Source organism: Plecotus auritus (assembly GCF_963455305.1).
Source record: "Plecotus auritus genome assembly, chromosome: 5".
NCBI classification, from domain to species: Eukaryota; Metazoa; Chordata; class Mammalia; order Chiroptera; family Vespertilionidae; genus Plecotus; species Plecotus auritus.
Genome location: NC_137776.1, coordinates 123,216,121 through 123,229,861, shown reverse-complemented (window position 1 = coordinate 123,229,861; position 13,741 = coordinate 123,216,121). Strand labels below are relative to the sequence as shown.

Sequence of the window (13,741 nt, the reverse complement as noted above, 5' to 3'; positions counted from 1 at the left end):
CCGTGGTTGGCAGCAACATCCCAAGCCCAGAGCCCAGTTTAGAAAAGGCTCCGAGGTGGTGCGAAGTGGGATGTAGAAGGGAAGGGAGAAACATTCCAGCTTTGCAATGAGTGTTTCAAAAGCCCATACACTGGTTGTTAAAAGCTTGAAATATATATTTCCCACAAAAGCATTGCCTCAATGGTGGCTAGAGTCCCAGGCTAGCCCACAAAAGCCTCCTACATGAACTGCTACATGTAGACATAATCAGGAAAGGTCATGGAAGCAACAGATGCTTTTTTATACACTACCCAAAGGTTACCAAAGGGCTCTCAGCCGAGCAGGGACACCAAGTGAAAAGCAGGTTCAGTGGGAACGGTGGATACAGAAAGGAGGCTGAAGTCTACACATGTGCTTTATGTGTTAAATAGAAATGCCTTAAGACCCCTCTTAATTTCCTTGGTTTCTCAGGCACATATGGATCTCAGCTTATCTTCATATCACATGTACCCATAGTTCTTTGCTCTGTAGTAGTCTTTCAAGTTCAATCATCATAGTAAAATAAATGCTCTTCCCCTTTTCCAGAAATCTGGGTTTTCAGTGTTGAAAGGGACCCTAGAGATCATTTTGTCAAACCTCCTGTCCAGTGCAGGAATCCTTTCCACAGCATCCTGGCAGGCACACAACCGACGGTTCTAACTGCTACAAAATTCTTCTTTGTTTGTATTGACTCAAAATCCATTTTCATGAAGTGACCTTCAGTGGTCTTAATTCTGCCCTCTAAGTAACCCGGAACAAGTGCAGGCCCTCCTCTGCAGAATCCAGCCTTTCAAATACTAGTGGACTATCTCTCCCCTGATCCTATCAAGTTCAAGTTTTCTCACCTCCAGAATACATTCCCCTTCACCTGGCCCTCCTGGTCACTGGCTGGTATCCTTGAAAAATGACATTTCCAAATGGGAAAGCATCCTTCAGTTGTGGTCTAACCAAACCAAAACCCAATGAAGTAATTACATCTCTGAACTGGACACCCTCCTTCCATTCAGCCTGAAACAAAGTTAATGATTCTTAGCAGCCACGTCATAGCATCAGATCATATTGAACTGTGGTTAAATAAAACCCAAAGACCTTTTCACAAACTATGGCCAAGACAAACTTCTCCCATTATGAATATGTATAATTGATTTTTCATCCCAAATGTAGAACTTCATCTTTACTCCTACGTTTCTGCTTGGTTTTGGGCCCAGCATTCCAGCCTGTCAAGATAATTTTGAATCTTGATACTATCATCTATCATTCTTGCTATATTCTTCCCATTTTGTGTTTTCAGTACATTTAATAAGGGTGACTTCTACATCTTTATCCAAGTTTTGATAAAAATCTTGAACAAGACAAGGCTAACGATTGAGTCCTGAGGCCTAGTGCTCGTGTTATTTTTCCAAGCAGGCAAAAAGCCATCAAATGACACTTTATGAGCCTGCTTGTTCAATGAGCTGGGTACTACCTAATTATACTATCATCTAGTCAATCTTTCACCAACTTTATCTACAAGGATGTTTTGGCAAGAGTCCTGAAGAGGCCAATCATTTCCTCTCCTAATCATTTTTTCCTACCTGTACCCTTATTACACAAAGCAGCCCCTTCCCCCAGATGCCCAGTTTGTGTAACCCCACGGCCCCCGAACTCAGTTGATTGGACCATAGGAAAGGACCCTGGAAGCCTTAGGAATCACATCATAGGCTGTCCCAACCAGACCCTCTCCTCCTTGAAATGTGGAAATGGTGACTTGACTCTAATTAATCCCCTTGGTTACCTGAAATGAGAAGTGGTGTAAAGCTAGGGCTGGGCAGCCATACATGGCCAATATGCAGAGGAAGTCAGAGTGCTGAGAGGAAACTGGATCAGACACGCCCCCAAGAATCCATGGGGCCCAAAAAGGACATTCATTCATTCCAAGTGGCCATTCAATAATTTTTAGAAAATTCAGAAAAACACCTGTCCATCTTCAGCTCTGGGACTCTTCTCCACTTCTCCCTCACTTCTGAGGCCACCAGCAGAGGCTCCAGAAGAACTCTGCAGACACTATCAGAACCCTAAGGTGGAAACTTTTCGGGCCTAGGAAAACACCATTATAGAGTTCAGGGGCTACCTCATCATCTGATGATCATTAATTTTTTATTTTTATTTTATTATTGTAAGAATACAACATGAGAGCTACCCTCTTAAAAGTTTCAGTGAACAATACAGTATTATTGACTATAGGTGCAACATTGTACTACAGATCTCTAGAGCTTATTCATCTTGTACAACTGAAACTTGATGCTTATTGATCAGAAACTCCCCTTTCCCCTTGCCTTCAGCCTCCAACAGACCACCATTCCACTCTCTGATTCTATGGACTGGACTATTTTAAGTAACTCAGGTGAATAGAATCATGCAGTATTTGTTTCTGTGACTGGCTTATTTTACTTAAGGTTCATTCATGTTGTCATATATTGCAGAATTTCCTTCTTTTAAGACAATATTCCATTGTATGCATATACCACATTTTCTTTACCTATTCATCCATTAATAGACATTTGGGCTGTTTTCCACATGTTGGCTATTGTGAATAATGCTACAATAAACATGGGAATGCTAATATGTCTTCAAGATTCTGACATCAATTCTTCTTATAAATACTCAGAACTGGGGTTGTTGGATCATATGGTAGTTCTATTTTTAATTTTTTGAGGAACCACCATACTGTTTTCCACAGTGGCTGCACCATTTTGCATTCCCACTAAAAACAAGGGGCGGAGGGGGAGGCACCAATCGGTGATTCTCTCTCATCATTGATGTTTCTATCTTCCCCCTCTCCCTTCCTCTCTGAAATTAATGTGTGTGTGTGTGTGTGTGTGTGCTAAAGTGTAAAAAGGCAACCTTCAGAATGGGAGAAAATATTTCCAAATCATATATCTGATAAGGGGCTATTCTCCAAAATATATAAGGAACTCATATAGCTCTGTAGCAAAAAAAGAACGACCTGATTTTAGCCTGGCCAGTGTAGCTCAGTGGTTGAGTGTTGACCCATGAACCCAGAGGTCAGAGTTCAATTCCCAGTCAGGGCACATGCCCAGGTTGCAGGCTCAGTCCCCAATAGGGGGTGTGCAGGAGGTAGCCCATCAATGATTCTCTCCCATAATTAATGTTTCTATCTCCCTCTCCCTTCCTCTCTAAAATCAATAAAAAATATTTTTTTAAAAGAAAGAACCTGATTTTTTAAATGGGCCAAGGACTTGAACAGACACAGGTATGTGAAAAAATATTCAATGTCACTAATCATCAGGGAAATACAAAACACCACCATAATGAGATACCACCTCATACCTGTCAGGATGGCTATTATCAAAAAACAAAACAAAAAATATATGGGTGATTACTGTTTTTTTTAAGTTTAGAGATGTTAAAGTACCTGCACAAGTTCACAAAGCTTATAGTTAATCAAAACCAGGACTCAATTCAAACACACTCACTGCCCCATGCTCCTTCCCTGGTTTTACCCATTTGAAGCAGGACAGAAGAACAAGGTATTCACCTAATTCTTTGCTTTTCATTTTGAGCTCATGTTTACAGATATTATGTACACTTTTATTTGGAGAACAGAGTTGAAATACATCATACTTGAAAGAGAAAATGAACAGTTAAGGGAGAAAGTTTTGACTTTTCAAAATAATCATCACATAAAGAATAGTGTTCCTAAAAGCAAGTAACTGACTGGCACAGGCAGAAATTAACTTATCCGAGACATTATAAACTCAGTGTGTTAACATTAGAAATTAGGGACTTTTGTATATTCTCAATATCCAAAATATATGGATATATTTGGCTAAGTGGTTAACTTGACCGCTATTTAGAAACTGCCCTTTCCTTTTAGAGAAACAATCATAGGCACTTCACAGTTACTTTGAATGAGCCGGTGAAGACAATTGAACAGATGGTAGAGTATGCTGGAGTATGCTAGGCCAGTGATCGGCAAACTCGTTAGTCAACAGAGCTAAATATCAACAGTACAACGATTGAAATTTCTTTTGAGAGCCAAATTTTTTAAACTTAAACTTCTTCTAAAGCCACTTCTTCAAAATAGACTCGCCCAGGCTGTGGTATTTTGTGGAAGAGCCACACTCAAGGGGCCAAAAAGTCGCATGTGGCTCACAAGCCGCAGTTTGCCGACCACGGTCTAGGGATGCCTTTAATCCAAGGTCATTGTTTAATACTTGGAAAGCTCTAAACTGAACAGAAACATAACCTTCATGTTTGTTTGTGTTCGTCTGAACTTGAGATATAATCATTGCTGGACTCAAGTGTAGAGGCTCTGGGAGGGCCGAGGGACTCCTAACTGTATGAAGAGCAGATTAAGTCTTTAGGGGTCATCCCTATCCTCCATTTAACTAAGTCCCCAAGCACTGACACGAGTCGCCCTGTTTTTTTTTGTTTGTTTGGGTTTTTTTTTTTTTAATATATTTTATTGATATTTTACAGAGAGGAAGGGAGAGGGATAGAGAGTTAGAAACATCGATGAGAGAGAAACATCAATCAGCTGCCTCCTGCACACCTCCTACTGGGGATGTGCCCGCAACCAAGGTACATGCCCTTGACCGGAATCGAACCTGGGACCTTTCAGTCCGCAGGCCGACGCTCTATCCACTGAGCCAAACCGGTTTCGGCAAGTCGCCCTGTTTTAATTATCTGCAGAGCATTTATGGTTATCTGCCAGCTAGTAAGCTAAATTAGGACTCTCCCCAACACTGCAAGCTCCTCATGAGGAGCAGAGATCTTGTTCAGCCATTTTAGGGCCTCACTGCCTAGAACAGACTGGCATCTTTGTATTTTACTTATTCAATAACACGTATCCAGCCTTACCATGGACTGTTCTATTGGTTTACTTAATACTGACTCAATCCTCACAACAACCCTCTGAGCTGGGCTCTATTATCTCCATTTTACAGATAAGAACACTGAGGCACACCGTAGACTCTGATGTAAAAATGGTTCAACGTGATACAGCTGGAGAATGGAACGGCTGGGATTTGACCCTGGTGATCTGGCTCCAGATCTGTGCTGACTCCTATAGTCAGCTCCCTCTAGTGGTAAATCATCAGTAAATTATTCATTGAATAAAGAAAGAAAGATCAGTGATTCTCTCTCATCATTGGTGTTTTCTCTCTCTCTCTCCCACTCTGAAAAGTATATTTAGCCTAGCTGGTTTGGCTCAGTGGATAGAGCGTTGGCCTGCGGACTGAAGGGTCCCAGGTTTGATTCCAGCCAAGGGCACATGCCTGGGTTGCGGGCTCGATCCCCAGTAGGGGATGTGCTGGAGGCAGCCGATCAATGATTCTCTCTCATCACTGATGTTTCTATCTCTCTCTCTCCCTCTTTCTTCCTCTCTGAAATCAATAAAAAAAAATTTAAGTATATTTTTAAAAAAAGAAAGAAAAATTATAAGAATGGCATAAAAATTAGATACTTTTAAGGAAATATTAACAAACTACAAATCCATTCAGAAGTTCTAATTGACTAACAGACTTAAGTTGGCCTAATTCGGATATTGTATATTTATTTTAACAGAAAAAAAAGAGAAATGCTACTTCTTTTGGGAAGAAGTCTGTTTTATCTATCTTATTTTGCCTATTCAAATTCAGAGTTCACATTGTGGGATATTAAAGGGCCCCCATGCAATTTGCCTCCAGCTCCCTCTTCAGGCTCAAGTGCTCATGTGGATGAGCTGTCTCCATGTCTCTAAGACCACCGGCAGCTGGTATGGGCCCCTGCAGCAGGTATGCACAACCCTGCCCCCAGCATAAGCTTTCCCTTCAGAGTTCACCGTAAATGCCAGATCTCTGCTCCTCTCCCACCTAATCCTCACCCCTACCCAAAGAACAAGGTACTGTTATTATCTGTTTCACAGAAAGTCTCAATGACTTGCACAAGTTCACACAGCTAAAATGTGGCCAAGCCAGGATCTGGAACTGGGCAGTCTGACTCTAGCACTCACTTTCCTGATCACCCCAACCATGTTATGTCCCCTCCTACAGCGCTCCCTGCTCCCCACTCCCACAGTGATCTCTCCCACCTCTGAAATCCAACATCACTTATTTTATTGGTCTCATTCCTTTGAAGCTTAGGACCTTTCCCCCATGAGACATGTCCCCTATCCAAGTAAACTGTAAACCACCTGAAGGCCCATCGAAAATATTTTTGAACCAGTGGAGGGAAGATGCAATTAGAGCAGGGGTATTCTAAACTGATCAATTTACAGACTATAAGATTGAGTACTGCCCTAACCGGTTTGGCTCAGTGGATAGAGCGTCGGCCTGCGGACTGAAGGGTCCCGGGTTCGATTCCAGTCAAGGGCATGTACCTTGGTTGCGGGCACATCCCCAGTAGGGCGTGTGCAGGAGGCAGCTGATCGATGTTTCTCTCTCATCGATGTTTCTAACTCTCTCTCCCTCTCCCTTCCTCTCTGTAAAAAATCAATAAAATATATTTTTTTTAAAAAAAAGATTGAATACAGGCAGTCCTCCGGTTACGTCGGACTCGATTTACGTCATTTCGTGGTTACATCGCCATCTCCCATTTATTTATTAAAAAAAAAAGTTCTGGCATTTCGACGTATGTACATATGTGCTTTATGTTTTTTATTATTTATTTACCACAAGTAAAGGTCAGGAATTGTTATCTTTCTTTTAAATTTTTGTTACTGTGTCGCTTCATTACTGCTGTGTATGTGCTCCATGTGAGTGACATAGGTGCTTATGTAGGTGGGTTCCGACTCACGGCGAAAACTGCGTTACGTCGCGCCGTGGGAACGCATCCGACGTAACCTGAGGACCTACAGTAGATCATTTTAACTACAGTAATTTCAGTTACTACTAAGTTGTTCTCTGTAATTTTATAATATCTGAAATTTAATTATACACACTAACATACTCATTTTATTAGATGAAAGGCATATATGAACAATTGAACATTGATTCTTGTATCACAAAAAGGCAATCATTTTTAAGGAGATGTAATGTAACAACACAAATTCTACAACTATATTCAATGTTAAAGTGAAAGGGATTCTTTCTTTCCCTTGGCTTCTCTCTCTGGAATCTGCTAAAGATAAAAAGTCACCAGCAAGCATCTATTAAAAGCTGTGCTTTTTTTTTTTTCTTAATCAGAATTTATGAAGTCAATTTTATTTAAATTAAAAACAAGAATTCTTCTTGAAACATGTAATATCAAACCAATTCCTCGATTTTTCTCCTTCCTCTTAATTTGTAACAGAGACTCTAAGAAAATAAAATCTAAGGTTAAGGAAATTTCCATCAATGTGAAGGAAATATTTTCCAAAATTAAAATAACAAGTTCCTCCCTGGTTAACATAACTGATTTAAGTTGCAGATACATGGCTGCCCCTGAGATCACCTTCCTCCCCAAGCACTGTGAAGGGGCCAAATCCACATCCTTTTCAGCAATTTGCAAGTCCTCTATGGGACTACCTTTTTATGAAATGCTGTGCATACTACCAATGCTACATAAATATTTCATGATACATTAGCCAGTCCTGGAATTTCCTGCAAGATTTCACAAAGTCTTTAAAATAGTGCACTGCTAGCCGTAAAATAATCAGATATAAAAGTAAGCTATATCAATCCCTTAACTACTTTTTTTTTTTTTTACAAGAATTTCAAAAAAAAAGGGAGTGTTGCTACATTTTAATCTCAGGAGAGAGATTTGCCACAAATATTACCTTATTAAAAGGCTTTTAGAGTAATACATTTTTTTTACATCAGATACTATTGATCGATTGGAGGAGAACCTTCATATTGTAATCTGTAGTCAAAACTGGCCCCGTGTGACTAGAAACCAGACCACAGACTATAAATTGTAAGATCCAGTCCAGTGTCTGATACACAGGAGAAAAATGAAAATTAATTGATTGACCTAAATCGTGCCTAAATCTTAACAAAATGTGTTCCTGTGTATTAAAATGAATCTCAATACTTTAATTTCCTTATCTGTAAAATAAAAGCACTAAAGGCCACTAAGATCCCTTTCAGCTTTAAAAGCTAATTAACATTTCACTTATCTACAGCTCCCCCAAAAACCTCTCCTCATTTCCAAGTTAGTAATTTGGGACAAGAACAGCTCAGTAAACAGAAAACATCCCCAGGGAAAAATGGAGGCTAAGATTAAAGAATCAAATTTCCAAACTAAGTAATGCTTTCCCATGTTGAGGGACCCCCCAGTAAGATAATAATATGTGAGAAAGTGCTTTTAAATTTTTCAAGACACTACAGAAATGTACGGTGGTATAATACTGAAAACTGTGAAGGGTGGCATTTTTCAGTAATAGGAAATGCTGGTGGTATTCAGATATAATTGGAAATATTATTCTCTCATACAAAAGTAGGGTCACTCCAAACCACCAATGTAGCTCTTGTATCAAGATAATTAAGTGGTAGAGTTTGATTTTTAAAAAACTGCTCACTTTACCATATTTCTACAACTCATGAATATTTTTGCTCATTGTATTGAAAAGAGATTATAACATTTTTGGTAAATTTTCAATTGCCAGATTTTGATTGTCAAGTGGAGTGTTGTTGTGGAGGGAGCCTTGAACTTGATACAGTACTGGTTTTTTTAAGCCAGCAAAGCTCATTAGAAAGTTTTATGAGTGGTTGGAAGCTTTAGATTCAGATATTTGAAACATCTTCACTTTGTAATCTGTGATCTACTCATCAAGGTATACCACTTCCTGAGTTCTTCTGGGCCCTAAACACTGACTAATTGCTCATTTTAGAAAACTTAATAAGGTAAATCTATGAAAGATTAAACTAAAGGAAAATCCAGAATTCCAAGGGTGTTTTTTGGGGGGCTGGGGGGCGGGTTGTGTGTGTTTTGTTTTGTTTCCATTTAGGATGGTCGGGTTTAAGAGACTTGGTTGGGGAAAGGCTGCCATCTTGTGGCCAAAAGTAAAAACTTGCTCCAGGAGCACTAAGGGTTCCCAGAGTGACAACTGCTCCTACAGAAAGAAGCCTTCCTATCTTATCCAAGCTTTCTGTGCATCCCCAGCGTCCCCACTAACAACAAAGACTTCAAAATTAAAGTTGAAAAGACATTAAAGAACTCTTTGCTCAAACAAAGCTTTAGAAGAAAGATGAAGTGGGTGATAAGAGGAAGAGATGTGGGCTTCCCTCCCTCCCTGGCAGCCCCAAGAGCCTCCATTAGTTTTCAGTTCATTGCAGGAACTGAAGCCCAGAGATCAACAGACTCACTCAGAAACCCCAAGTCTCCCCTCTCCCACTGCAGGGCTCTCTCTTCTGACAAGTAGACTTCTTTCCCATGCTTTCCCTCAGGCTGGAAAAGTCAAAAATCATCGACTTCTGGAACTTAGAAAACACCAATAAAATTCCTTTCATTCCATCCCAACCCACTTCAGAGCAGATTAGATTGGGGGGTGAGGACACGAAGACTTCCAAATAATGAGACTCTCCATCAGTGTGACTTTCTGCAATGATGGAAATGTTCCCTGTCTGTACTGTCCAGTAGAGTAACCACTACACACACTGAACACTTGAAATGTAACCAGTGTGACCAAGGAATTAGCATTTCAATTTTTTTATTTTAATTAATTTAGATAAATTTACCACATGAGACTAGTGGCTAACTACGGGACAGGACAGTTACAGATCTTGCCTCCCTAATCCATTCTGATATTATCACCTTTACAAACAAAAATCTATTCATTCAAAAAGATGTGTTTTGACTACTGTATGGAGACCAGTGTGTATTCTGCAGCACACACACAAAAGCAGAAAATAGTCTCTGCTTTCCAGGAGTATTCAATCAAATGGGGGTGACAAAGCATGTAGACACGGAACTAGAGCCAAGAACACAGGGAGTGGGGACCCCTCTCTGATGGGGAGCTATGGGGCTGGGTTAATGGGAGATTTGTGACTGAAACAGGGCCTTAAAAGGGCATGCAGCAGAAGGAGGGGATACGGGCATTTTAGAGAAAGAGCAGCAAGGACAAGGAACAGAGGTGGGAGGTCATCAGGTTTGCTCAGGGGACCCCAGGAAGCCCAGTCTGACTTGAGGGGTAGTTGTATGTAAGGGACTCACGGGAAAGTCAGAAAGGTACATTAGAACCAGTTTCCAAACATAAAACTGAGAGACCCGGGAAGGGACCAATGGAGATGGGGCAGGGGGGTGGGGGGTGGGAAGAGAGACCAAATGAAAGATTTCAAAGGAGGAGGGGACCAGACTTTGGAAAAGAGTAAATGTTGGAGATGGGGAAAGGTAAAGAGATGACTCGAATCTTTAAACCCTGAGTAAGTGGAAGATTGTTGGCACCAATGAAGAGGCAGATAACTGGGGCGAGTGGGACAGGTGAATGAAGGTTGTTGATGTTGAGGTTAATGAGATAGTCAGATGGATCAACAAGCTCTTTCAGAAGTGAAATGAGAGTGAAAAATAAAAATAGAGGCTGGTGGATGTGAGAGTCAAACCTAACTGTTCACTGAAACCACAGAGTAGAGGGGTAGACACAGGAGGAGGAGGAAGGAAAGGAGAAGAGGCCTGAGGAGACTGCCTCTGATGGCAAACAGCCCCTTTCCAGGGAGGAAACGGGGGCAGAGTTGGGGAGGAACATCCAGAGAAGTATACCTTCCTACAGGGATGGAGGGAGTCGCCTCACTGCATATGCCTGTACCTCTTAAACATGCGTCTGCCTTCCTCACTAGATTGTCAGCTGTGCAGAAATGGAGACGATGCCATGTACTTCAATCTCAATGCCTACAACAGTGCAAGGTAAACCCAGTCTGAATACCTCAAGGAGGCAGAAGATGATGCAAGGGGCCCCAGAGGAGGGTGAGCCTTCGAGGTTTTGCTTCCATAGTGTGGAAAATTAGCCCTAGACTAAAACACTGTGCTGGTCCCACCTAACAAAACTTAAAAGCAAGACCTGTGCTTGTAATGTGAGCTAGTTCAGTGGTTCCCAGTCCTGGGAAGTGGTCAGAATCAGCTAAAGACTGATGCTTTGCCCGCGCCCTCCCCCCCCCCCCCCCCCGCCCCCTTCAGAGAGGATGATTTAACCACCTGGGCAACAGATAGCAGTTTAAAGCTCCCCAGGTGACTCATGAGCAGCCAGGGTTGAGAACCATCCAAGGCTTCCAGAAATTAGCGAGGTTTCTAGCCCAGTATTGAGTGCCCTTTCATTCTCCTAATTGCTGGTGCAATGGTTTATATTCATGTAACACACTACAGTTAACAAGCAATTTTTGCAGAATTCAAGATGCTGACATATAGTAAACACAATCCATTAGCAGGAGTCCCACGTACATTAACTCATTTAATGCTTACAGAATCCTGGAGAAGTTCAGTTGCCTGCCCAAGACCCCACAGTTAGTAACAGCCAGGGGAGCTGACCCCAGCGCCCACTCTCTGATCTGTTCCCAGACCAGCAGCTCCCAGATGTCATGAAAAGCAGGTGGGGGGCATCTCAGACACTGAGATACAGGCGGGGAGCCAGCTACAGAACAGTGACAAAAACTGAGGACTTGTCCCTGGGACCACCTGCCTTTGCCCAGCTTCACCCAGGCATGGCCCTCAAGGATAGTGGACCAGGAGAGACACCTAGCAGGGCCAGGACAAGAAAGTGCAAAAATAATTTCTGTTCCTTACTCTTATTCCACCCTACACCACCGTGTGAACAAGTTTTACAAACACCTTACACCTCTCTGACAAAGGAGCAATCATTTCTGAGTAAGAAGCTCTGTTACTGTAAAGGACTCCTCTTCCCCATCCCATCCCATCCCATCTCCTTCCAAACGCCCAACAAAAGTAGCAAGACTCATCCCCAGCTGGCCAGGGGGTTCCTAGCCTTGTCCGCTACTTCCTGGGCTGCGGGCAGGGGCTGGGACCATTTGCAGCCTCCGCGCAGCTCTGGAGAGAGGAACAGTGGAGAGGCCTGACTGCCACCTTCACCAGACTGATGAAACGCGGTGCACGAATGCTGGCTCACACCACAACCCAGGAAAGGCTGACAAGTGGATGAATCCACCGCGATGCAGCAGCACAGGGTTAGAGCTCAGCCTAGCTTCGGTGTCAGAAAATTCAGGCTCCGGGGTCTTTGGCCCGGACGCGGTCACCTTACCCGCAGGAGCACAGGTCGCAGATGCACTTCCTCTTCATCGGGGCCATCGGGAGGCCTGAACGTTGGCGCAGAGCATACCCCACCGTTGCCGCCTCGGAGACCCCAACCGCCTCGACGGGGGTGCACAAGGTCTCGAGGGCCTTGGCAAATGTTCTGGATATTTACGCCAAAGAAAACGCAAATGGCCTTTTTGCAAAATCGGGTTGTCTGTTCCCTTTCCTGAGCTGGCCTTACGCGAGAGAAGCACGGAGCGTGGGCAGCGCCAGCCCCGTGAGCTCCCAGTGCATGCACCTAGCCGCCGGCCTCTGCAGGCCCAACTGCGCCCGGAGCAGCTGGCCCGGCCCTGGAAGCCACAGCACGGGACCCGCGGGGCCTCTGTGATGTCACCGGGGCCAGGAGGCTCGCCTCTGGTGGCCATGATGTCACAGGGGCTGATTGTGAGGTCAGAAAGCTCCCAGCGCCTCACCTGGCAGGCCCAGGACAAAGGCTCATTGGAACTTGGAGAAACCTGAAGAAAAGTGAAAGATGAGCCGACTTTGGGAAGCTCGTGGGTGAGCAAGTCAGCAAATGCCGTGGTCGCTTGTGCCAAAGGGCTGTCACCACATTGGGTGGCATTTTCTAGCTCTAAGGACCATAGCGGCCTTTCTTATAGAAAGGCATCCCTTGACTTCCGGAAGGCTGGCCTTAAATACTATTTCCAGGTCTTTATTGCGGAAATCAATGCCTTTGGCTCCACACGCAGACCTCGCACTCTTGAGTACAAAGCGTTTCAGGGCACCTGGCCTTTGCTTTTTGGGTAGGGTGGTCAATCACTTCTCCAGGTGCTAACCATGATGGGACAGAGGGACCGTGGTTAAGTTTTAGTTGTGCATCAGAATCAGCTGGCTTCATAAAAATAAGATTGCCAGGGCTCACCCCTGAGCTTCTGATTCAGTCGTCTGGGGTAGGAGGAGAACTTTGTATCTAACAAGTGCTATTGCTGCTGCGTCAAAAACCACACTTTAAGAAACAGCTTTTTAAGATTCTTTTGCCCTCTCTAAGGAGCCTTCCCCTAGTATAGTATTGCAGCTTACCTGATCCTGAGAACCACCACAGATCCTGCCCAGAAGCCTCCAGCTTCCAAATCTCTAGTCTGGGACCCTAGTTTACACTGCTCTGGTAGGTTGAGTGGAATTAAACATTATGACTTCCTGGTTATAGGAAATGGGAGCTTAAAGTATTGATCATCCTTATGCTTATTATTCTTTCCCACACTTCTTAACGCTTCCCCTTTGTTTTAGTAAAAGAGTGTGTCAGTCAGTCAGAGGATTATTAGACTTCAGGATACTTAATATTCAGAGGTTATTTGGGGGGGGGTTTCTTTCATGTTAGGCTGCAGAACAGAGAGGTCAGCAAACTATTGCCTGCAGGCCAAATTCAGCAGGCCACCTGTTTTTGTTTGGCCAGCAAGCTAATAATGGTTTTTATGTTTTTCATGGTTGAAAAGCATTAAAATAATATTACATGACAAATGAAATAAAAAATTCAAATTTCAGTATAAAAAATTTTATTTTTTATATTCAAAATAAAATTTTGAAT

The 13,741-nt window shown here is 42.9% G+C and overlaps 1 protein-coding gene across 1 annotated transcript in view; it reads right to left on the bottom strand.

Moving 5' to 3' along the window:
* Window positions 1-12,216, bottom strand: part of SAXO1 (stabilizer of axonemal microtubules 1) — an 86,158-nt gene extending 73,942 nt beyond the window's left edge. Inside the window, exon 1 of the mRNA XM_080671462.1 lies at window positions 12,164-12,216. Coding sequence (XP_080527588.1) covers window positions 12,164-12,210 — 47 coding nt within the window. The 5' untranslated portion in view covers window positions 12,211-12,216. The remainder of the gene's footprint in view (window positions 1-12,163) is intronic.
* Between the last annotated feature and the right edge of the window lie 1,525 nt (window positions 12,217-13,741).